General features: G+C 52.0%; 2 protein-coding genes across 7 annotated transcripts; both read left to right on the forward strand.

Moving 5' to 3' along the window:
* The first annotated feature begins 2,244 nt into the window (after positions 1 to 2,244).
* UBOX5 (U-box domain containing 5) lies at positions 2,245 to 23,529 on the forward strand. 5 transcript variants are annotated; one of them, XM_030492551.1, is made up of 5 exons: positions 2,245 to 2,330; positions 14,257 to 14,353; positions 15,691 to 16,873; positions 19,941 to 20,102; positions 22,614 to 23,529. In XM_030492551.1, the coding sequence occupies exons 2-5, from the start codon at positions 14,300 to 14,302 to the stop codon at positions 22,823 to 22,825; spliced, it is 1,611 nt and encodes a 536-aa protein (XP_030348411.1). In that variant the 5' UTR covers positions 2,245 to 2,330; positions 14,257 to 14,299; the 3' UTR covers positions 22,826 to 23,529. The 5 variants fall into 5 exon arrangements, with proteins under 5 accessions (XP_030348411.1, XP_030348412.1, XP_030348413.1 ...); XM_030492552.1 differs by lacking the exon at positions 2,245 to 2,330 and adding an exon at positions 5,676 to 5,756; XM_030492553.1 differs by lacking the exon at positions 2,245 to 2,330 and adding an exon at positions 10,061 to 10,149.
* Positions 2,285 to 10,481, forward strand: FASTKD5 (FAST kinase domains 5). Of its 2 annotated transcripts, none has more exons than XM_030492549.1 (2): positions 2,285 to 2,330; positions 7,803 to 10,481. In XM_030492549.1, the coding sequence occupies exon 2, from the start codon at positions 7,841 to 7,843 to the stop codon at positions 10,271 to 10,273; it is 2,433 nt and encodes an 810-aa protein (XP_030348409.1). In that variant the 5' UTR covers positions 2,285 to 2,330; positions 7,803 to 7,840; the 3' UTR covers positions 10,274 to 10,481. The 2 variants fall into 2 exon arrangements, with proteins under 2 accessions (XP_030348409.1, XP_030348410.1); XM_030492550.1 differs by lacking the exon at positions 2,285 to 2,330 and adding an exon at positions 5,671 to 5,756.
* Positions 23,530 to 23,746: the final 217 nt, after the last annotated feature.

Consider the following 23,746-nt stretch of genomic DNA (forward strand, 5'->3'; position numbering starts at 1 on the left):
CTGAGGTCTCCACGCAGCTTCTCCTCTCCAGGCTGAACAGCCCCAGTGTTCTCAGCCTGGCTCCATATGGGAGGTGCTCCAGTCCCTGATCATCCTCTGGCCTCCTCTGTATGAAGGCAACTGAATTGCCCCCAAGCCTACCACCACTGGCTCCCAAGCCACACTCAGACCTGAGAGACTTCCAAGTGAGGACACACTGGGAATGATGAGACCCAAGTGGAGATGCTCTGGAGCCAGCTGCAGTGGTGGGAACCCAGCACAAGACAATTCCCCTTCTCTCTTGTGCCAACACCTTACTCGGAGCAGCCCCATCTCCCACTGCAGAATCTCTGTGGGCTTTCCCTGGTTTTGGGATTCAGAGGCTGCCACCCAAAACCTGTGCCATGCTGGGGCTGCGAGGCTGGGAAGGGAGATGGATTGAGGGAGCTGCTGTCCAGGCTGCAGGGAATGGGGCAGCAAAGTGTGGGATGTTCATTGATGGGCATCCCAGCGCTATGCTGGAGAACAGGGCTGATTCCATGGCATGAGCCCTTCACGAGCAGTTGAAATGCATCAAACCCATGTTGGATCCTCCAGTGGTTGGGATGGGGAGGAGGATGCTGGCAGGGACGTGGGTTTGGAAGCTCACCCCAGGCTGACATTCATTTCTCCTTCCCTAATCAAACAGTTAACATGGTGCCCCAAAACTCCAGCCAGGTTACATGTTTTGACTCAAACCAATCCCACCCCAGCTGCTTTGTCAGCATCACATTGCAGCAACATTCAGATTAATATTATCTTTATTAAAGAAACAACAAATCCAGCACTTTTCCCAGCACCAGCTTTGCTTGAGAGGTCTCCCATCCCCTCATGACAAAGCTGATGCCTCCCAGGGCAAAGTAAGTGCGTCAGGGATTCGGTGATTTCCCTCAGGCCCAGTTTAAGGACCAAGGTGCCATCAGCAACAAAAGGCTTTTACTACAGTTCATTGCAACCAGCGTGACTCTGCTCCAACTCCATTTGGTCTCCTGAAGATGTGATTTCCTCAGTTGCCAGAGGATAAAGGCTGATGGGAAGGAAGAAATACTCAAAGCCGCATGGTCATGGTCAACAGGCTCTTGGTAGCTCAGGCTGAGCAGGGGCTGGATTCCCATCTCAATTCAATTTTCCTCTAATCAGGAAAAACTGCCCTTGAAGACTCATACATCCTGAAAACACATGGATGTTGTCAAGATAATAATTAGAGACCTTAGTGTGGCCTTTCAATACCTAAAGGGGCTCCAGGAAACCTGGAGAGGGGCTTTGGACAAGGGCCTGGAGGGACAGGACAAGGGGAATGGCTTTAACCTGCCAGAGGGGAGACTGAGATGAGCTCTGAGGCAGAAGCTCTTCCCTGTGAGGGTGCTGAGGCGCTGGCACAGGGTGCCCAGAGAAGCTGTGGCTGCCCCATCCCTGGCAGTGTTCAAGGCCAGGTTGGACACAGGGGCTTGGAGCAACCTGCTCTAGTGGAAGGTGTCCCTGCCCGTGGCAGGGGATTGGAACTGGGTGAGCTTTAAGGTCCTTTCCAACACAAACCACTCCATGATAGTAAGAGAATATTTGGACCTTGTCAGCACATTATTAGGATGTCCTTTAGACGAACTATCGTCATTATACCCTCATTATACTACTAAAAATCACACCTATAGATCAGAAGACCCTGCTCCCATTAAAACACCCTTTCCTGAGCACGCATGGTGAGGAATCAATGCTGTAACCAGACGTGCATTAACTGCCCAACCATTAAATGGTGGGAGGGTTCTGGGGAGTTACTAACCCGACCTGAATGACATAAACCCATGGATTTTGTGTGGAGTGGCTTTAGGGGATCCCCCCATCACCCCTTTTCTGCCCAAACTCGGAATACACAAACACCTCCGCTCTGCTCTGTGAATTGTGTGTCTCACATTGGCCAACACACCCCGTTTTGGGGACAAAACACCCACTTCTGAGCGGCAACGAAGCCGTCACCCCACACCTCCACCGCTCCCCGTTCCAACCCCAACCCACCACAAACCACCCTCCCAAGGGCTGTACCGGCGCCGGGACACCCTTATTGCCCCCGCCCCGGGGCCGCGCTGCGGCGAGGATCGGCCCCGGGAGGGGGCGGTCCCGGGTTCTCCCCGTCCCCGCGTCCCCCAGCGCGGCCGCTGCCGCCACCTGCCGGCTCCGCTGCCGCCGCGGTGCGCGGTCCCGCCCGGCCGCCGTCCTGAGCGGCACTGCGTCAGCGTCAGGCGACCGGAAGAACCGGGAGGAGACGGGGGTGGCCGGGCGGAGGGGCTGGCGGGCGGCAGGGCCGGAGCCGGGCCCCGGTGAGTGCGAGCGGTGCGGCCGCTGCCCCGTCCCGTCCCCTTCCCTTCCCCTTCCCCTTCCCCGTCCCCTCCTGTGCCCCCTCACCGGGAGCGGGGAGCGCCGCATGTGCGGGTCTCTGCCCCCCCCCCCCGTCCCGCCGCCCGTCCCGGGACCCGCCGGGATAGGGCCCGTCCCGCCCCGTGCGCGTGTTACACGTGTGTGTGTGCCACGTGCGCCTGTGTCACGCGTGCGTGCGGGCGGCGTGTGTGTTGCAAGCGTGTTACACGTGTGCGCGGTGCACGTGTGTGGCGTGTGCGCGGCATGCGCGTTATATGCGCGTTACGTGCGTGTGTGTTACGGGCGTTACATGCGTGTTACATGCGGGCGTTACGTTGCGTGTGTGTTAGGTGTGCGTGTGTACATGCGTGTGTTATGTGTGTATGTTACATGCGTGTGTGTCGAATGTGTGTACATACGTGTTACATGTATATGTGTTACATGCGTGTTACATGCGAGTGTGTTGCATATGTGTTACATGCATGTGATACATGCACGTGTGTACATGCGAGTGTGTTACATGCGTATGTGTACATGCAAGTGTGTTGCATGTGTGTACGTGCGAGTGTGTTGCATGTGTGTAGATGCCTGTTACATGCATGGGTGTACATGCGTGTGTGTACATGCATGTGTGTTACATGCATGTTACATGTGCGTGTGTACATGCGTGCATTACATGCATGTGTGTACATGCGTGCGTTACATATGTGTGTTACATGTGTACGTTGCATGCATGTGTGTACATGCGTGCATGTTACATGCATATGTGTTACATGCGCGTGTGTACATGCATGTGTTACATGCCTATGTGTACATGCGTGTGTGTGTACATGCATGTGTGTTACATGCATGTAAGACACGTGTGTTACATGCATGTAAGACACGTGTCATGTGTGTCAGTATGGTCACAGGGGTGAGGAGCTGCCACACTGCCCCAGTGCTGGCCGGGCCTTCCCCATGCCCGGAGCCATCCCCATGCCCGGAGCCTTCCAGGCCCGGCAGGTGCTGAAAACAGGGATGAAGCAGCACGAGCAGGCAAAAGAGTGACATTTGTTCCCTCTCGCGTTGGAATCTGTTGGGGGGGAAACTCCTTCTCTCCTGTTTCCCTCCGCAGCCCGGGGCGGGTGTTAACTGGAGGCTCTTGGCCTCCAGAATGAGCTGGTTTGCTCCCAACACATCCCTGCCCACTGGGATCGGGAGCTCCTCGGTGTTCCCAGGAGGTGCTGGGTGCTCGGGTACCATCAGTGGTGCTGGGCAGGGGGCAGCAGGGCCGGGTGGGCTCCTCGTGTGGGTCTTGTGAGTGTCTCGTGAGGGTCTCAGAGGGACCAGAAGCACAGAAAGCGTGTCCCCCTTTCACAGAGCTGATACCCCGTGGTGAGCAGCATCCCTCCAGGAATGTCGTTGTCACAGAATCCCAAACTGGTTTGTGTTGGAAGGGACCTTAAAGCTCATCCAACTTCAACCCCTGCCACGGGCAGGGACACCTTCCACTAGAGCAGGTTGCTCCAAGCCCCTATGTCCAACCTGGCCTTGAACACTGCCAGGGATGGGGCAGCCACAGCGTCTCTGGACCGTTCCTCATGTCCAGCTAACACTGAGCTGTGCACGTGTGTTCTTAGCCCAGAGCTCAGCTGTAAATGTGACACAGACGTGGACACAAAGGTGTTTCCATCCCAGAGGAACTCCACAAAGTGCATTCCCAGCTGCAGGGCCCAGCTCCAAACCTCTGACTGGCTTTTTGGAGTCACTGGAAGTGAAATCTCTGCAGAGACTTGCCCAGAGGTGGGAAGGAGTTTGGCTGTGGTTGAACAAGAAGGAGGAAGGAAGGCTGATTACTCAGGATAACAGGAAGAGAGGGAAATCGAGGAGAGGCGTAGGTTGAGTTGGAAGAGGAATGCTGTAGAAACTTCAGAGATCACAAAGATTGAGGCTGGGGGTGGGTGGAAATCATGGGCAAAAAGGCCACTTGGACCTGATACTTTCAAAGGTGCTTGAAGTATCTTGACCCATGCCAACCTCCCTCCCCTGTTCTCTTATTTGGCTGAATCTCGAGTAAGGAAGGAGAGGAATAATTCTCTCTCTTTATTTTGGGAATACCTTCCCAAACGTGTCACAGCTTAGCACAGAATGATGTGGATGGTATTAGAGGCACACAGCGTTCGCCTTCAGTGTGTCAACACCTTGACTTTGATTCTCTGTCTTTGGAGCGGGGCTGTTGTCACCAAGGGGAGTGTTTCTGGTGACAGCAGAGTGCTGGATTTCGTAGGTAGGATCACCTTCAGCAGCGAATAGGAATTGGTTTCACTAAATGGCCTATTTCAGCACTGCTTTCTCTAATGGAAAAATAGGTAGGAGACATGGGAAACAGAGGCAGAGGGGAAAGTCTTTCGGAAAACCTTGGGCAGATAAACCTCTTCTTGTCCAAGATCATTTTTGCAGTTTGAAGCAGTCCTTGAGAGTGGCCTCCAGGAGGTGCTGGGTGGTGATGTTGGAGGGGACGGGCTCTCCTTCCCCAAAATCTGCAGATCTGAGCCTTGCCCACTTCATGTCTCCAGCCATACAAAGACAGATCTGTCACTTGTGGCCACTTCAGGCTGGGCATCCCAGCCAGCAGAGCCAGAAATCATACTTTCCTTTAATATTTCCTTGTCCTAAAGAGGAGAGCTTTGAAACCCAGCCCCTGCTTGCTGCTGGCTTGGCAAGGCTTGGGCTGCACCACAGCATCACAGCTCTTGGCTCAGTTTTTGCTGTCCAGGTTCTTCCCCCGTCTCACCAGGCAGGAAGAGTCTCTCCTGCCTGTCATGATTTGACTTCTCACACTGCAAGGGGACAAGTCACAGCCTTGCAGCTGCCTGGCTTGGCTGTGAGGGTCAGCAGTGCCTGGGGTCTCTGGAGCATAGCCTGTTCTTCACTGGGTGGCTGCCTTGTGGATGTGCTTTGGACACAAATAAGGTGCCCAGCAAGCTTAGCAGCTCTTGAGCATCTCAATATCTATCAGCCATTTACTAGGCATCTTAAAAATACATTGGCCTCTTTCTTGTGTGCTCCTCACATGGCTGTCTCCAGAAATCTTCATTTCATCTTTTCCTTCCCTCTTTTTCCCCCCACAGCCTCCTGTTCTCCACCCAGGTTGCTTGTTTCACCTCTCCTGAGAGGGTTACAGCTCCAGCAGCTTTTTCTCACCGCCCAGCTGCCTGTTGCTGCCCCAAGCTCTGCCCGTGGAGCAGAGGGTGTGAGATCTCCTCGTCTGCCACAGTGTGAGTCGACACAGTTGATCCCAGAGGGATTGAACCACTTGGCTTTGCACTGGAGCAGATGGGGAGCACTCCCATGCCAACTGGGTGCTGAGATCCTGTCCTCAGACAGGAGCTGAGCACCAAAAGGCAGAGGTAAAGCTGCCTGGTGAGAAAACACCCTGCAGAGAGCAGCAGGCTGCTTGTGCCTGGCCACATCAGGCATGTCTGCCTGCCTGCCTGTCTGGTTGTTACTGCTTTTGCTGCTGTGGGAGAGTTCAGGGCACATGAGACAGCCATGGAACCATCCCCATAGCAGGCAGCACCTCACATCTGGCACCAAGAGGGAGCAAAGACCATCACTTCGACTCTCCCCATCCTCCCTCCCTTCCCCATCTCACTGTTCCTTGAGAGCAGCTGATGTTTTGCTGTTGTGATGCAGGAATAGACCATATAATGGATCACGGGAGATGGGGACATTCTTGTACTCAATAAAACCAGTTTATATTCAGGCAGAGCTCACAGAATCCCACCGCAGCCCTTTCCTGCTCATACCCCAAAGCCACAGCCTTCATCCCCAATCTTCTTCCCCCCAGGCATCCATTTTGCTGCTGCAAAACTGAATTTCCCTGCACTTATTTGACATCTTGATCCAGCTGTCATCGAAAGCTGCATGTGTCTGCAGAGCTCAGAGGGATGCCCGTGAAGGATTTATTTCCCCCATGTGGGGAGCACAGAAGCTAATGTGTGTTGTAGCATCTTTGCCAGGCTTTGGCTTTCCCCGTTGCTCAGCTCCCTGTGGTACTTAAAGCACGAGTGATCTTACAGCAGTTGCAAACGCCTGGTATAAATGCGTTTTTGGGGTTGGCCACATGTGGTGGGATCAGGGTGGGCTCTGAACAGAGCACTGACCTGGTGCTTTTGTTTTAATCAGCATCTGAATCATTGTAAACAGGCTCATTTGGCAACTCCTGCATGCTGGCAGCACACAGCTTCACTCCTGACATGTTTCTCATCCTCACCCTCTGCTGTAGCTGCTTTAGGCAGGAGTTAGGAAGGCACCTGGCATTTTGTAAGCCTTTATACTTTAAAACTATGGGAAACGCTCCCAAGTCTGAGTGTAGAGCTGGAACCCTCTGGTTCTCAACTTGCCGTGTAGCATCTCGTAGAGTCATATAATGGTTTGGGTGGGAAGGGAGCTTAAAGCTCATCCAGTTCCAACCCCCTGCCATGGGCAGGGACACCTTCCACTAGAGCAGGTTGCTCCAAGCCCCTGTGTCCAACCTGGCCTTGAACACTGCCAGGGATGGGGCAGCCACAGCTTCTCTGGGCACCCTGTGCCAGCGCCTCAGCACCCTCACAGGGAAGAGCTTCTGCCTAAGAGCTCATCTCAATCTCCCCTCTGGCAGGTTAAAGCCATTCCCCTTGGCCTGTCCCTCCATCCCTTGTCCAAAGCCCCTCTCCAGGTTTCCTGGAGCCCCTTTAGGCACTGGAGCTGCTCTAAGGTGTCCCCTTGAGGAGCCTTCTCTTCTCCAGGCTGCCCCAGCCCAGCTCTCTCAGCCTGGCTCCAGAGCAGAGCTGCTCCAGCCCTCGCAGCAGCTCCGGGGCCTCCTCTGGCCTCGCTCCAGCAGCTCCACGTCCCTCTTGTGCTGTTGCCCCAGAGCTGGATCAGGACTGCAGGGGGGGGCTCCCCAGAGCACAGCAGAGGGGCAGGATCCCCTCCCTGAGCTGCTGCTCACGCTCTGGGGGTGCAGCCCAGCACACAGTGGGGTTCTGGGCTCAAGCACACACTGAAGCCGGGTCGTGGGGAGCTTCTCATAAATCAGCTGAAGCTTCAGCTCTGCTGCACAAACATGTTTTTGTTGTTTAGAATGAAAGAAAAGCAGCTCGAGTCTCTTAAATATGAGAAGGAAGTGATTTTTGTCTCATCTCCCATAGTCTCTGCCAGGTTACTTGTAGTTGCTGGGTAGCAACTGCCGTGTACCCCTCCTTTGGGTATACGAGGTCATTTGGGTGCTTGTCTTGAACTGCCTTTGCATGACGTGATGTTTGATAGCAGCTACCTTAAAGCTTTGCAGGGCAACATCTGCCATGGCTCAGGGAATCACTGGCATCAGCTCCCTTTTTGGTAGCATAAAGGATAGATTAAAAGTGCTTTGTGTTAGGTGGAAGCCACTCATTCTTCGTCTGCCCTTTTTTCAGTACCTGGAAGCAATTCTGAGCCCAGTAAATTGTGATCCATGGCTACAGTGCTAATATGCCGAAGATTTCCAAGGCTCAGCAGGGTGACCACATTCTCAACTACAGCCAAGTGCAAGGCCAAGAGTGGGAGCAGCAAAAGTGAGGAGGACAAGGAAGAGACCCCAGAAACAGCCACCACCAGAACCGAATCTACAGCCACAATCCAGTTGCTGAATCCACTGGACTACAGAGTGCTGTATAATCCATCTGCTTATGCCCGAAGCAGAGCTGCCTCCCAGCTGCATGCTGCTGGGAGCTGTGGTGACACCTTCACCAGCCCTGGCACCACACAGGTTCAGCATACGCTTGGTTCCACCTCTTCTCAAGCTTGGCCACCCATCAGAAAGGCGCTGCCAAAGCCCAGGTCCAAACCACTCCTCGAGCAGAACATCTCAGCAGGTCTCTCTGCAGTACAAACCAAGGAGGAAGCCGAAAAGGAGAAATCAGAGCTGCACGACTCCAAGGAGGACCCACGTGTGTTTCAGAAGGGGAGGCCTGAATACAGATCTCTCAGCTATGACACGTCTGAGCCAGTAGAGACCCTTCCTTTAGAAGAAGGTGACTCCATTTTACACAACGTGGCAACTTCTGAGGGCAACCAGAGTCCGGCAACTATCACAGATCACTTTGTCAAGCTGAGTCGTTTGCCAGTGGAACAACACGCAGCGTTGGTGTCTGACCCCACGTTTAACAAACTGTGTCACTGTGCAGTCAAAAGCATGGGCTTGTTCAGCACTTCAGATCTCATCCATGTTCTGAAGGCTTGTGTCCGTCTGGTCGTCCCACCAACCCACCCTCTGTTGAATGCATGTGAGAACGAGTTCTGCCGACGGGTATGGGACATGAACCTGGACCACGTGCTGCTGGTGGCTGACTGCTGGCGCTGCCTGGAGCGTAGCGTGCCTTCCTACCTCAGCATTTTGTTCAGCTATGCCAACATGCACTGGAAAGACCTCACTTTGCCCCACTTTGTTCAGCTCCTTTATATCATAGGGGAAGGCCGGCGGTCACCCGCGGACTTGATGCAGAAGGTGGAGAGCATGATCCTGAAGCACTTGGATTCCTTCACCTTGGAGGAGGTGGGTGCTGTCTGCTTGGGGCTCTTCAAGTCCCTCAGTGGTATCTCTGACCACGTCATGAGAAGAATTGCAGACAGGGTCTCGCTGCAGATGGAAGACATGAGCACTTATGCTTTGGTGAACGTGCTTAAGATACTCCGCTACACTCGCATGGACCACTTACCCCTCTTGAAGGAACTTGGGAAGGTTATTCCTGCTCGGATTCCTACCATAAACATCCAGGGCATCATGCACATCACTCTTACCTGTTCATCCCTGCACTACTTTGACGAAGGCATTATGGCTGCTGTGGCCATGTCGTTGCCTTCTAAGGTGGCTTATTGCCGAAGCAAAGACGCTGCCAAGTTCTTGTGGTCCTTTGGGTGCCTGGACTATGAACCTCCAAATGAGGAAGAGTTTTACTCCAGCCTCATAGAGCAGATGCATAGAAAACTCCATGAATTTGCCAAGTTTCCAGAGCATCTCCTTACTGGTTTGCTTGGCCTGGCATTTGTCAAACGCTTCCCAGAGGAGCTGATACACTATGCTTTGAGGGATGAGTTTATCCAGAGAACGAGAAGTAGTAAATATGAGCTCCAAAAGGACCTGTTCACCCTTAGTAAGAGCGTTGAAATCGAGTGCCCGAGCTACCAAGGCAGCCAGCTTCCACCACAGCTTTCCCAAGAGATTACTGAGATGGTTTTGACTTTCGCAGAGCGAGAAATCTACGTCAGGCCTGAAATTGTGGAAGCCACATCTCTGCTGGAGAGCATGTTGGGTGGCCGCGAGTATGTGAAGAACCACATGATCCTGCCTCACACGAGATCCAGTGATCTGGAGGTCCATTTGGCTATGGATGGACATCCCATCCCTTTCAACTTAAAAGGCACTGTTGGAGAGAAGAAACTAAAAGACATTGGGGTCAGTCTAACAGATGACTTAATGTCTCAGCTTATAAAAGGGACATCTAACATCCAGGCTCCTATGGAAGTGGATAATGAAGCCAGGACTCGCAGACAGGAGCAAGGAGAACAAGGCTGGACACCAGGCTCGAGGAGGGATCGTGCTGTGCTTTCAGGTGCATCTCTTGCAGATGCCTGCCTTGAAGCCTCCCCATCTCTTAGGCCGAACGGGCATCCTCGAGGGGTGAAACTGGCTATTCAGGTGTCCAACAGAAACCACTACTGCTACTGCTCCAGACGCCTCTTGGGGCTGCACCGCCTGAAGCGGCGGCAGCTGCAACAGTTGGGGTACGTGGTGGTTGAGCTTCCCTTCTGGGAATGGTTTCCCCTGCTCAAACGCACTCGGCTGGAGAAACTGAGCTACCTCCATTACAAAGTGTTCGACCCAGCCCTCCTCAGCAGGGCTGCTTAAGGCTGGTGGGGTGAGCCTCCCCAGTGCATCTTGCTCTCTGGTTACTGGTTTGAATGGTCTTGGTGTGTTGGTTAAGTGTTTGGCAGTGCTCTGTGTGTGCTCAGCTCTTGCTGTGTTAGGCAGTTCTGCTCTGCTGAGTCGTGTGGCTCTCCTTTTGTGCATAGATCCTCAACATGCTTCTGCGACAAATAAAAACTACTGGCCTGTGCATTTTTCTCTGTGGTTACTCTTTGTTCCCCGCCCTAAATGAAAGTGGATGGATTTGGTGACTCTCTGAGAGCAGAACAGTGATGTTTGGAAGAGAATTGGGATGATTTTTAGTCATGAAGTTGGCCAGAAACAGTATTTCCTTGCTGTTTCCATCACCGTCGAGCTGGGGTTGGTGGACATGCAGTCTAAGCTCCTTGTGTGTAAAAGCTAGGCAGTGGAATGGAAGCTGGGGCTGAAGGTTGGGGTGCTGGGACCCTGAGATACTCATTTCATGCTCAGCTGAAGCTCTCAGCAGCATCTGGCAGAGAGGATTTGCATCTGGTTGACCCTGTTGATGATGTCTGCTGCCGAATGGGGCTGACAGATCCACCTTGAGGTGATTCCCCTGCCGGGTGACAATGAGTCCTGTGCAGACTCTAGCTGTGTGGAGCATCTGCTCTGGAGGCTGCTGGTTTCACCTTCCTTCACGTGGCTCGCTGTGGTTTTGTTGCTCAGGTGTCTTGAGTTCTACACACTGTTCTGAGGATTGAGTTGCTTCTTCTTGGGCTTTCAGGTGATGGTTCTCTCCGAGAGGAGGGATGTTTCGTATGCATGTTCCTTTTTGCAGCAGCTCCCTAGTTGTATGTAAGACACCAAGAAGGTACTTAGTGACTAGCTCCAGAAAGCCTGGGTTTAAATTACTTGTCCAAGACCACAGAAGGCCCTGGCACAGGGTGCCCAGAGAAGCTGTGGCTGCCCCATCCCTGGCAGTGTTCAAGGCCAGGTTGGACACAGGGGCTTGGAGCAACCTGCTCTGGTGGAAGGTGTCCGTGCCCGTGGCAGGGGCTTGGAGCTGGATGAGCTTTAAGGTCCCTTCAACACAAACCAGGCTGTGATTCTATGATCACCCTGCCTCAATCGAAAGGTCTGTGTTCACCATTGTGGAGACACACTCAAGGGAGATGGACACTTGTGTGACATCCTGATGGCATTTCATAGTCCGAGTCCTTCATGATCTTGAGTTGTTTGTTTTGATGAGTAATGACTTTAGTAATGGGGTCCTGAGCTCACTGTCCCCGTCTGATCCTGGGTGCTCCTCTGACCCGTTCCCCTCATCTCCCTTTGCCTGTCCCTGCTGATTCTTGATCCTCAGCCAGCCCATTTACTATCCTTTCACAGTGCATCCAGCCAGTTCCCGCTTCCCTTCTTTACAGGAAATCTTAGTCCTAATCTCATCCCAGTTTCTCATTTAATCTGTCCCTTCATCCCCACTGTCTGTCTTTTGAGTTCTGTTTTCATGGGAAGAGTAAAACAAAGCACAGCCATGGGGAAAAGTAACTCAGTGACCAACTTGTGCTGTGAAGCAAGAGTGTAGAAGGGACAGTGACTTGGATGTGCAGAATGATGTATTTTCTTCCTGAGATGTTGAAGCTGGAAAATTAGCTTGAGTTAAATGTGTCTGGGTCACAAACAGGAGAAAATCCTATAAAAGGTACCTCTATACACATACACAGCTCCTCATGCTGCAGAACAAGGAGCAGCTGAATTGAAACACAGCAAGTTTAGTGAGAGAATAAACTGTGTGTGATTAACCAGAGCTGATTGCCACAGAGTATGGTAGAAAAGGATGAAGATTTAGGATGCAACCTTAGTAACAGCTTTAGGCTTGGAAGAAGATGTGAGTATCCTGAGGAGTGGTTTTACCCATCTGTGATTTGCCCAGCCTGAGGAAGCACTATGGAAGAGGAGGTTGCATGACCACAGGGTCCACAGGAGAAACTGGCATCAGATGTAGGCAGGATCTCAATAGACAGAGGCTTGTGAGAAGTGAGTTCTTAAAGCATGGAGTTTGCAGGTTGCAAAGGTAAAGGGAAGGTCTCACCACCAAGACTTGCTGAAGGTGAATGCACTGCGCTGGTCAGATTGGAATGGAGAAGTCTTCAGGTGAGGAAAGAGATGGGAGGAGAAACTAGAACAGAAGGCAGATCCTGAATCATTCCGAGAAAGGGAACAAAGAGTTGTTTTGCCATTTTTCATAACACCAATGCTGAGGGCCAAGCTCATTTACCAGGCAACAGGTTCAGAATGAACCAAAAAGAGTAGTTCTGTCACACAGCCTGGAGTTAAACCAGCAATCTTCCTCCCACAGGATGTGGGTGCCAGAAGTCAGACCACTTTAAAAGCCTGTCTGAACAATTCCTCACTGGCAGCATTGCACTGGAAGCCTCTGAGGCTCAGAAAGCCAAGAAAGTGCTATCAGAGAAACATTGTTTTATGCTTGTACTGTTCTTCCCCTGTTGAGGAGCAGGAATTGCTTTTGGTGGCTTCCAGACCAAATACTGGGCTAGAAGTGGTGCTGCCTGCCTTGCTGCAGCTCTCTTTAGGTTCAGACCTACTTTGGTGAAGCATTGCCATTGTAACCTTCAAACTGTGCTCTCTGCAGGCTTGGCTTCCTGTGGGATTTGTACCTCAGATCCCACATTGCTCATTCCAGACCCAGGCTGCAGCCCTGTGCTTTGCAGGCAGGCAAAGGGAGCTCCTTAACACTGCATTTCAGTGGCTGGACCAACGTGCCCCCAAAAGGCCAATTTCATTTTGGCTAAACTAACAGCTTCGGCTGAAAAATCATTAAAGGGCTGCTTGTGCTTGAAGGAAGCAGCGGGTTCCTGATTTGCAAGGTTGCCCAAGGCAATGAGATATTAAAACTAAGGTTACTGTAAGGTTAAAACTCTTACAGATAATTTCATTCTTAGAAGGGATGTGATATAACTGATTCGAGTCACATTCTTCTCAATGGAGGAGAAGGTGCATTCACTTGAGTTTCTTTAATGAACATTGTTAGAAGAATCAGCTGGGTCTGTGTTCATAACACAGATCATCTCCCTCAGAGCTATTAGATGCTCCCTTGGAGGTATTAAATACCAATTATTAATCTTTGGGTTGAATCTTAGCTTATCTCTGAGGGTGCCGAAGCCCTCAAGAAACATTTCTCTTCGCAGCAGTGTGTTAGTGCTGACTGGTGTTACCTTCATCCCAAGAGGCCCCATCCCAGGTTGTTGTGTTGCATGTTGTCCAAAAGCACAGGCAGGTCCTGCCTCAGGCTGAAGGCACAGGTAGATGTGGCACATAGGGGGAACCAGGCACAGGGATGAAATGGGGAGCTCAAGGCCACACAGTGGGAATGGGCACCAGTGCTGAATGCCCTGGTTGGATGACAGCCCATGTCCTCCACGTCCAACTGAGGCTGCCAGGACCTCACACTGATTCCTTTGACAGCCTCATGTGATAGAATCATAGAATCCAGATTGATTTGGGTTGGAAGGGACCTTAAAACTCATCCAGCTCCAACCCCTGCCACGGGCAGGGACACCTTCCACTAGAGCAGGTTGCTCCAAGCCCCTGTGTCCAACCTGGCCTTGAATGGGGCAGCCACACTCTGATGCTTTATCTACCAAACCTCCTGCCTCTTTGATAAGCTTTCACATCTAATTGTTGGTCCATGCATAGGTAAGATGGTTTTAGCTAAAATAGCCATTTGCTCTTGATGTTTCTCCGGGGGTTCACTAACTGGCACATCTTTTCCTCTCCATCCCATCTCTCTACCACAGTCATTGGGGTTTATATTGGCTTTACCTCCTGGACTTAGATCCGAGCTGCATTCTAGGACCTACCAAGCTTGTAATTCATACAGGCTCCAAAACAAGCTTGTAATTCATACAGGCTCCAAACCAAGATCCTTTCACAGATGTTCAGTGATGTTCACTTGCTTTTTCTTTCTTCTCTTTTTTTACAAGCTGAATCTGATGCTCAGAAACTGAGCTCTGTCCAACTGCCAAGATGGTAATAAACGTCTGTCTCCCACAGTTCAAGCCAAGAATTCACTGCAACAAGGTAAACTAGTGATGTGAGGGGGGTTTTAGGGAGCTGGAGGGATGGAGGGATCAGGTGGAAGTGGTGTGTTGGACTGGTTTGGGCTCAGGGGATCTATTCACTGCTCATCTGTTATAATTGGTGTTTCTGGCACACTGATTTTTGGCTGCCCATGCCAGGGTCTCCTGAGAAAACAAAGCAACTCACAGCAAACTCCCATCGTTTTGTGTGGTCTGGCTGGTTCAGAGGGGGTTTTAACATGGGAGGCTGTGAATGTCCAGTGCCAGCAGCAGCACTGAGGGCAGCTGCACGTAAAGTGCAGGTGTTTTAGTCTGCAAAGCTGAGAGCATCTTTGTCAGTTAAAATCGCTTTCCAGTGATGTGGGAGGGTTGTGATTTGGGTGGTTTGCTCAGAGCTTTCTCCCCCAAGCTCAGCAGTCTCCTGTCGTTCTCAGCAAGGTTGCTCCAAGCCCCTGTGTCCAACCTGGCCTTGAACACTGCCAGGGATGGGGCAGCCACAGCTTCTCTGGGCACCCTGTGCCAGCGCCTCAGCACCCTCACAGGGAAGAGCTTCTGCCTCAGAGCTCATCTCAATCTCCCCTCTGGCAGGTTAAAGCCCTTCCCCTTGTCCTGTCCCTACAGGCCCTTGTCCAAAGCCCCTCTCCAGGTTTCTTGTAGGTCCCCTTTAGTTATCGGAAGACTGCTCTGGGGTCTATAAGGATAGGTAGGGTTGATGCTAAAGCTGGAGAAGGCAGTTGGCTAGCTGACCTCCAGAGGTTTCTCTGGTTGGACAGGGCTTGGAGCAACCTGCTCTAGTGGAAGGTATCCCTGCCCGTGCCAGGGGGTTGGACCTGGATGAGCCTTAAGGTCCCTTCCAACCCAAACCATTCAGTGATTCTGTCATTTTAGGAGCCCTGCCACTTGGTTTCTCAAGAGATCTCTTTCCACATGGATAAGCTGATGTAAGGTTTCACCACTGTTGAAGGACAGGAGGCTCAGATCTCACCATACACACACGCTCTGCTCCCAGCCACACTCTCCCACTTGATGTAGTTCACTGACCCATCCAAAACCACAAACCATCCACACTTTTGCCCTCTTTTAGCTGTTAAATCAGCTCTGCAAATGGCTGGTCAGGTAACAGGGGGTGCAGAGAAGAATGGATAGGACCATATGGAGGAGGGTGGGAGTGGGTCTGCTTGGCCTCAGCAGCAGGGATCTCTTACCTGCGTTGTCTCAGCTGCACGTGAAATCGCAGCCGTGGTTCCCAGTTGTCATCCTGAGTCTCTCCATCAGTGCTTCTGAAGTGAGTTTTAGTTTCTGGCTCCAAATTAAATGCAGTTTTCTCCCGAAACACAGATTTCTGCTGATGGTTACGAAGTGGAGAATCTCATCTCTGAAGACCTGGCCAGGAGAAACCGTGGCTTCCGCAGCGAATACTTCATCAAACCTCCAGTCCACGTCACCATCTCTTTTCCCTTCAACATTGAGATCTGCAGGATTAATATTGACATCTCATCTGGGGGATACCAAACCTTCTCTGGGCTCGAAGTTTACACCTCTACCTCATGCAATAAAACCTCTTGGCAGAGCCCTGAGGGTCAGTTCTCAGGCCTGGCCAGTCAGCCCGTGTCAGACAAAGACACTTTCACGCTGGTGGGCAAAGCTGTCTTAAAGAATCAAAGCAAAGTGACATTTGGCCATAGAGGCTTCAAGCCGAGGCCTCCCTTCCATCAGATGGAAAATGTCTTGTCCTACCCCGGCTCTGCATCTCAAGACCTCTGGAACAAAGGGCCCTCCTCACTGAGCAACGTGTCGCACTTAAAAATCTGCATCACCCATGTTGCTGGAGGTGGCCTGCCTTGCATTAAGAGGCTGGAGGTGTGGGGACAGCCTGCCAAATCCTGCCCGCAGGAGGTGATCGAGGGTGTCTTTCAGGTGGCCTCTCAGTTCTTCACCCAGGACGTTGGTAACCTCAAGCCAGAGCTCTGGACGCCGATGGAGAGTGACTGCGTGCCCTTCAGTGCCAACGACAGCGAGCAGCAGACCCTCCGCAAGCTGGTGGACGTCGTGCAAGACATCCCTGAGGAATTCCTGGACCCCATCACTCTGGAGATCATGACCTTCCCCATGCTCCTGCCCTCGGGGAAGGTGATTGACCAGACCACGCTGGAGAAATGCAACCGGAGCGAAGCGTCCTGGGGCAGGGTCCCCAGTGATCCTTTCACTGGGGTGGCCTTCAGCCAGCACTCACAGCCCCTACCTCACCCTACCCTCAAGGCCAGGATAGACCATTTCCTCTTACAGCACAGCATTCCTGGCACCAACCTGCTGGGGAGGGCTCATGCCTCGGAAATGCTCGTCCCTTCTTCCATAACAATGTCTTCTCTGAAGAGGAAAATGGACTGCATGGATCAGAGCTCTGTGCAGCCCCCTTATTTTTCCTCTACAAACTTACTTGTCACGTCTACCTCAGAGAACAGTGCTAAAAAAATGAAACCTGACAGTGACTCACATTTGATCCATATGGACTGTTCCACAGGTACCGGGGCTCCCCAAGTCCCTTGTGTTCCTTGAGAGCCTGGGGCCAGGTTATCAAGTCAGGAGGCTCCACTGCAGATTCCCATCCCACCTCTACAAAGCTTTAAGGCCGTTGTATTTTGCTGCTGATAGATGTCATGGGAGTCAGGTCATCACCTCATTCACCTCTCCTCAGCACAACCTGCTGTGCTGGATGCTGTTTGCTCCCATTCTGTTTCACTTCCTATCATCTCTAGGCTCATCGTTCTCATTGTGTTACCTGTGCAGCCTGTTTCACAGCCCTCTTGTTTGCTCAGGTCACCTTGTTCCCCTTTTAGTTTGTATTTATTTCCTTTCTCCTCCTTGCTTTCAAGCCACTGTCCATGTGGAGACAGTGTTTTTCTTGCAATGTGCTGGTGTAAATTCTCTTTATCATGAGTGATTTATTACCTTACCCATCAATGTGTTCTTGCATCAGCAAGAAGGTATCCACAGCAGGAAAAGAAGTGTCTGTTGGTGCATGAGGAGTCCTGCTTGATGTGGATCTTCTCTTGAGGAGTGAGGTGGGGAGGAAAGCAGGAATGAGGCACTAATCCTGCTCAAGGATTTCCCTGGCCAGGCACTACCAGCCTGGGCTGTTGGTGCAGCTCATTCCCTGCACGCTCAGTATCCCTGCACAGATTGTTTCCCCAGTGCTTGGAACAAACAGCAGCAAGGGAATTGCTCCTTCAGAGCAAGGAGGAGACAGCACAGCCTGGGAGAGGCTTGCACAGGGTTTGCAGTTAAAGCAGAAAACCATTAGAGACATCAGACCAGGGATGCGACTTTGTGTCCCCAGGGGAAGGAAATGGGTCCTGGTTTCCTTTTATCCTTGTTTTTCTCAGTAATACAGTGACAACAGCACTGGGCATACGCTCCCAGAGGCAGAAAACCAGTCCAGACCTGCAGTCCTCATATAAATTCCCTGGAAAGCTGAGTGTTTCCACCCTCCTGCCTCCCCAGCCCTGCCACAGCTTGGACCAGGCAGGCAAGGCAGTGTTGTGGCAGCACAGACAGACCTTTGGATCCACGGAGCACTGGGAGTGTAGGATGCTCCTTGTAGGTCCAGCAGCATTCAAGTGCAGGACTGGTGAGGAGGAGCCAGTGTTTACAAAGCCAAGGGGATCTGTGGGGTAAATACCAAGGAGTTTCCCAGCTCTCTCCCTAAAATCTGTTGGCTCTTTGTGGTTTATTCTCTAATGACCAGAACCTTCAAGAGTGTGGCTCCCAGGCAATTGCTCTTCTTATTCCACGCTAGATCTTGCCCCCAAAATCCATATCTATTTTGCCATGTTTGCTTTCTCCCTTGTTGGCACAGGGATTCCTGAAATCTCTTGGAGTTGCTGTCAGTGGAACTGTTATATCCATATAACTACAGCATACAGCAACACTTAAATCTTCTCTCTGGTATCTTAAACTGAGTTATTGCTTTAGGTAATGGTCCCACTGGAGGAGGAAGGTAAACTTAAATGGGAGCTAAGGTAGGAAAGAGATGTCTTTAGCAATCTTGTATTTAGATGAGCCTGAAGGGAGCAAGTGTCTGTGAGGTTGTCGGTCACGTAGGGGCTGTCTCTCAATGCAGGTAAGTCAAGTTTTCTTGTGTTCTGTAACCTGGAGGTCTGTAAGATGTCAAAAGGTGGCCCACAGCTTCTGAGTGCTGCTAATTCCTGCTGGAACCTGTCCCTCCCTTCACCTTTCCCCCCAAAATGTTTACAGGAAAAAGCTCAGTTTGATCTTAAACAAAGTCTTTAAAGACCTGGTTGATGATAGCTGATGTTTATGGTACCAGGACGAACAGGAAGAAGCCAGACTGCACATTTCTGCTCTGATCTCTCACTCTAGATATCATTCCATGTTTTAGGAGGAATCATCAGTTATTTTTCCTGCAGAGATGTGTAACAGCTCCCGCTGGGGATGTGCCCCAGCCCCATAGGAGCAGGGAATGCCCTGTGGGGTCCTGGAGCTGCCCATACATAAACAAAAGCACATTGCTCAGCCCAGGGAGCTCGTGCTCCAGGGTTTCATCAGCCTTGATTGCTGTGGCAAATGTGCAGCACTAATTCAAAGGCCTTCCTTGGGGAGATGGATTTAACAGGATTAGTGATGCAGACAACATCCTCTTAGTGCACAGCCTTGAATGAACGCCTTCGGTGTGGCACAGGACAAACACTGCAGGGAAGGGTCCGACCCTTTGGCTTCATCCCTTGGCTCAGAACTGAGACAGGATAAAATCAGTGCTCCCAGATAGTGGCTTCAATGTTCCCAGTTAGCTGCACGAAGCAAGGCTGGGAGTGCTGGGCTCCCAGCTCAGTGGAGCTGTTTGGGGGTTCAGAGAGAAATGGGTTTCTGGGTTATTTGGTGTTTTGCCCATGTTTAGACCTGCAGATACATGCTGGCACCTGAATGTTTGTTGGCACTTGGGCATGACATGGGTGTCTGACAGGACTTTTCATCTTTAGGACCCAAAGGAGAGGCACTACATCCCCATCCTGGCACCTCAGCAGTGAGAAGAGACCTCTGAAGAAAACAAGTGGCAGGGCTCCTAAAATCATAGAATCCCAGAGTGGTTTGGGTTGAAGGGAGCTTAAGATCATCCAGTTCCAACCCCCTGCCACGGGCAGGGACACCTTCCACTAGAGCAGGTTGCTCCAAGCCCCTGTGTCCAACCTGGCCTTGAACACTGCCAGGGATGGGGCAGCCACAGCTTCTCTGGGCACCCTGTGCCAGCGCCTCAGCACCCTCACAGGGAAGAGCTTCTGCCTCAGAGCTCATCTCAATCTCCCCTCTGGCAGGTTAAAGCCATTCCCCTTGGCCTGTCCCTACAGGCCCTTGTCCAAAGCCCCTCTCCAGGTTTCCTGGAGCCCCTTTAGGCACTGGAGCTGCTCTAAGGTCTCCCCTTCAGGAGCCTTCTCTTCTCCAGGCTGCCCCAGCCCAGCTCCCTCAGCCTGGCTCCGGAGCAGAACTGTCCCAAAGGTTCAGAGGCAAAGCAGCGTTCCTGGTGCTCATCCTTTTCCCCCATCCTCTTCTCGAGCTTGTGCTTCTCTTTGCAGATCTGGTCTCTCACGAGCAAAAGCTGTCGGAGAGTTTGGACACTGCCTTGACCTCGGCGCTCAGCTCCATGCCCTCCTTCACAGCCAAGCTGATGAAGAGCCAGCAGCAGGCACAGAGCGAGGGAGGCTGCAGCAGTTCCTGGAGCGTGGGCTCCATCCTCGGTAAGCAGCAAGTGCCTCTGGTTCACCCTGGGGAGCCTGAGAGGAGAGCTGGGGCTGGGTTAAGGGAGGGTTGTGCTGCTGCTCAGCGTCTTTCTGTGGGCTTCAGACCCCGAAATAGCATCATAGAATGGTTTGGGTTGGAAAAGACCTTAAGATCATTTAGTTCCAACCCCCTATCATGGACAGGGATGCCTCACACTAAACCATGTCACCCAAGGCTTTGTCTAGCCTGGCCTTGAACACTGCCAGGGATGGAGCATTTACTATACAAATACCCAATATTAAAACCTTATATTGCCTCCCAGCAAGCTTTACTTAACCATCCCAAATCTCCTGCTTTTTTATCTCAGCAGATTTAATGGGTTATTCTCTCACTGAGGCAGGTTAGACCTTGTTGGCCCCCAGAAAGTGAGGTGTGGTGTCCATGTCCTCAGTCAGGGCAGGCTTCAGCATGAGTCCTGTGGTGTGCTCACTGTCACTTGTCTGTGCTGCCCGAGGACGGTCCTGGATGCGTTGTGCTGAGACATGGTGCTGAGCCCAGCCCTGCAGCAGGTTAATTCAGGCTGAGAGCTTGCCCCGTGTTGAGGTTTGGCTGTTCCCAGAGCTCTGGGATTTGGGCTGAGTGGCTTAAAGTCATAGAATCATAGACTTTGGATTGGGTTTGGGTTGGAAGGGACCTTCAGAGGTCATCTAATCCAGCCCCACTGTCGCTTATTAGCTGCACAGAGCAAGCTGGGGAGTTGCCATGTGGATTGGGAGGGAGCCTAGTATGGAGATGCAGCTGGAGAGGTGTAAATCTAGCAAATACCATGCAGCGTGCTGACCTTTAACGGGAGCAGGTAGTGGTAGCAACATCATGGATCAACCAGCCAAGTGTGTGCCCAGAATCCCATGGAGTTCACTGTATTTTGACCAGGCTGTCGAGTCCTCACAGTTTTCATCCCACCAGCTAGACATGCTAATCCAGCTGTGTATGCATTCCCAAAACAATTCCATTGGGGCACAGGGAAGCTTTGAACCTCCCTATATCCCTCCACAAGCTGATGCCCGAACTGAAGCTTGCTCTTCTTCTTTCCTTACGTGAGGATCTACCGGAGAAGAGGGTTCAGAAGGACCAAATGTCCCTGAGAAAGGGCCGGCGCTGTCTCTCTCTCAATAGCTTTTGCTGTTTCACAGTGACACGAAGCTATTAAGCTTCTTTCCCTGTCCCCTTTCAAATTGCTGCTAAGAGTTGACTGAGTAGCCCTTGATAGATGGTGTGTGCCAGGAATGCAAAGCGATCCCTGAAGCGTTTCACTCGGGAATAGGTGATTTTAATCCGAGCGTTGGAAAGCGGAAGACGCCGGTTTAGCCTCGGGAGAAGTGAAAAGCCCTTTACAGTCATCTGTCCTCAATTGAAAGCCTGATGGTGCAAATGCTGGGGTGATTCAGCCCCTTCTGAGCACAACCTGCCCCAGAAGTAGACTGTTCCCTTTCCTTATGGCAGTGATAAAACAGGCCGTGGTCCTGAGCCATGAGCTGTGCTGTACAACTGCAGTAAGTGGGGTCCTTGGCTTCCAGGCAGGATTAGGCACCTAAGGGATGGCACAGTATGGACTTGGTCCTGTTTATCAGTGACCTGGATGAAGGGATGATACAAAGCTGGGGCAATGGCTGCTACACCTTAAGTGCTGCCTTTCAGTGGGACCTCAATAGACTGAAGAATTGGGCAGAGAGAAACCTCATGAGGTTCAACAGGGGCAAGTGCATGGTCCTGCCCGTGGGGAGGAAGAACCCCAAGTACCAGCACAGGTTGGGGGTGACCTGCTAAAGAGCAGCTCAGCTGAGAAGGACCTGGGAGTGTCGGTGGATGATCAGTTGACGTGAGCTGCAGCGTGCCCATGAGCCAGGAGGGACGGGAGTATCCTGGGATGCATCGGGAGGAGTGTGGGAGCAGGTCGAGGGAGGTGATCCTCCCCCTCTACTCAACCCTAGTGAAGCCACATCTGGAGTCTTGTGTCCAGTTCTGGGCTCCTCAGTACAAGAAAGACAAGGAGCTACTGGAGAGGGACCAGTGGAGGCCACAAGGATGCTCAGGGGTCTGGAGCATCTCTCTTATGAGGACGCATTGCGGGAGCTGGGGATGTTTAGTCTAGAGCAGACTGAGAGGGGATCCCATCAATGAAGATCAGTATCTCAAAGGTGGGTGCCAGGAGGATGATGCCTGACTCTTTGTCAGCAACAGGATGAGGAGCAATGGCCATAAACTAAACCACAACGAGTTTCACCTCAACAGGAGGAAGAACTTCTTCATGTTGAGGGTGGCAGAGCACTGGCACAGGCTGCCCAGGGGGTTGTGGAGTCTCCCTCTCTGGAGACATTCAAACCCACCATGGACACATTCCTGTGCTCTGGGTGGCCCTGCCTTGGCAGGGGGTTGGACTGGATGATCTCCAGAGCTCCCTTCCCATCCTAATGATGCTGTGACTTGTCACCCCCTTGCCTGACCCCCTTCTCCCATCACCTTCGCAGAGCACGGCAGGAGCAGCCAGACCCAAGGATGCTCTTCCTGTGGCAAAACCTTCTCCTCCTATTTCAAAACGGAGCCCGTTTACCAGCTTCCCTGCGGCCACCTCATGTGTCGCCCGTGCTTGGCCGAGAAGCAGAAGTCTCCATCCTCAATAGTCTGTGGGAGCTGTAAGAGGGCGGCTGCCACGCACGACGTCAGGAGGGTTCACTTCTGACCCCTCGGCTGCTGGAGCCTTCCAGGAGGATGAGAACAAGGAGCTGCTGCTGCTCCCTGTGGCTGTGTCGATCCATAGGAGGATGAAGGCCTTTGGGAGAGCTCGCCAAGAGGAGCACCCATAGTGGTGGAGAGGACTTGGTCTTCCTGTGCTTACAGAGTAGTGGGGGGGGGGGGGGGTTAGAGCATCGCGCCGGAGCAAAGCGATCCGAGGATAATAAAAGCCATAGCTTCTTTAACAAGGAATATGTATTTATACAGAACTGATTTCCAGCTGTCACCCTCTTACCGCCATCCCAGTGGCTCAGTGGTTTAGCATAGGTGCCTTTTGGACTGTGAGTTTAGCTTCCCTGTGAGTTCAAACCATCTGCATATCTGACGAGCAGCCATTCGGTCGTGGACCAGCTGAAGTCCTCGTGATGGACGACATGCATCTATCTGACTTCTCCCCTTCCCCTCCTCACTCCCCTTCCTCCCCGCGGTGCTGCAGGAGCACATCAACCATCCTGGAGTCCAGCAAGTCACAAAGAGAGGCCAGGGGCAACGTGTGAGTAAGTGGCAGCAATCTCATCCTGCTCATAGCAACTCCTGTAGAAAAAGCCATCACATCACACCAAACGTCACCCTCGGTTTGCATCGTGTGTCTGGACCAGCTCCGTCTGGCTGATAGACATTTAAGCCTTAATAAAACTATGTTTAAAGTCAGGTTCTCTTTCTGACTTGTAACTGTGCGTCTTCGTGATCCCATGGAGTGAAATCTCATCACAGAGCACTGAGTAAATGAGGTGGGAAAAGCAAAATCAACACAAAGGGCCTGTGGGTTCTAGCCGGGACATCGCAGGAGCCACGTGGACCGCCACTGGGTTGAGACTCACATACCTAAACATGAGGAGATCTGGTCTTCAGAGAGCTCCTCAGAGGG

Source organism: Strigops habroptila, chromosome 7, assembly GCF_004027225.2.
Source record: "Strigops habroptila isolate Jane chromosome 7, bStrHab1.2.pri, whole genome shotgun sequence".
Classification (NCBI taxonomy): domain Eukaryota; kingdom Metazoa; phylum Chordata; class Aves; order Psittaciformes; family Psittacidae; genus Strigops; species Strigops habroptila.

Excerpts from the sequence above, each read along its gene's own strand:
- UBOX5 (XM_030492551.1), top strand. The coding sequence starts at position 14,300 with ATGGTAATAAACGTCTGTCTCCCACAGTTCAAGCCAAGAATTCACTGC. Across the intron at positions 14,354-15,690 it reads CAAGAATTCACTGCAACAAG|ATTTCTGCTGATGGTTACGA; the intron begins GTAAACTAGTGA and ends CCCGAAACACAG. Across the intron at positions 20,103-22,613 it reads GAGCGTGGGCTCCATCCTCG|AGCACGGCAGGAGCAGCCAG; the intron begins GTAAGCAGCAAG and ends TCACCTTCGCAG.
- FASTKD5 (XM_030492549.1), top strand. The coding sequence starts at position 7,841 with ATGGCTACAGTGCTAATATGCCGAAGATTTCCAAGGCTCAGCAGGGTG.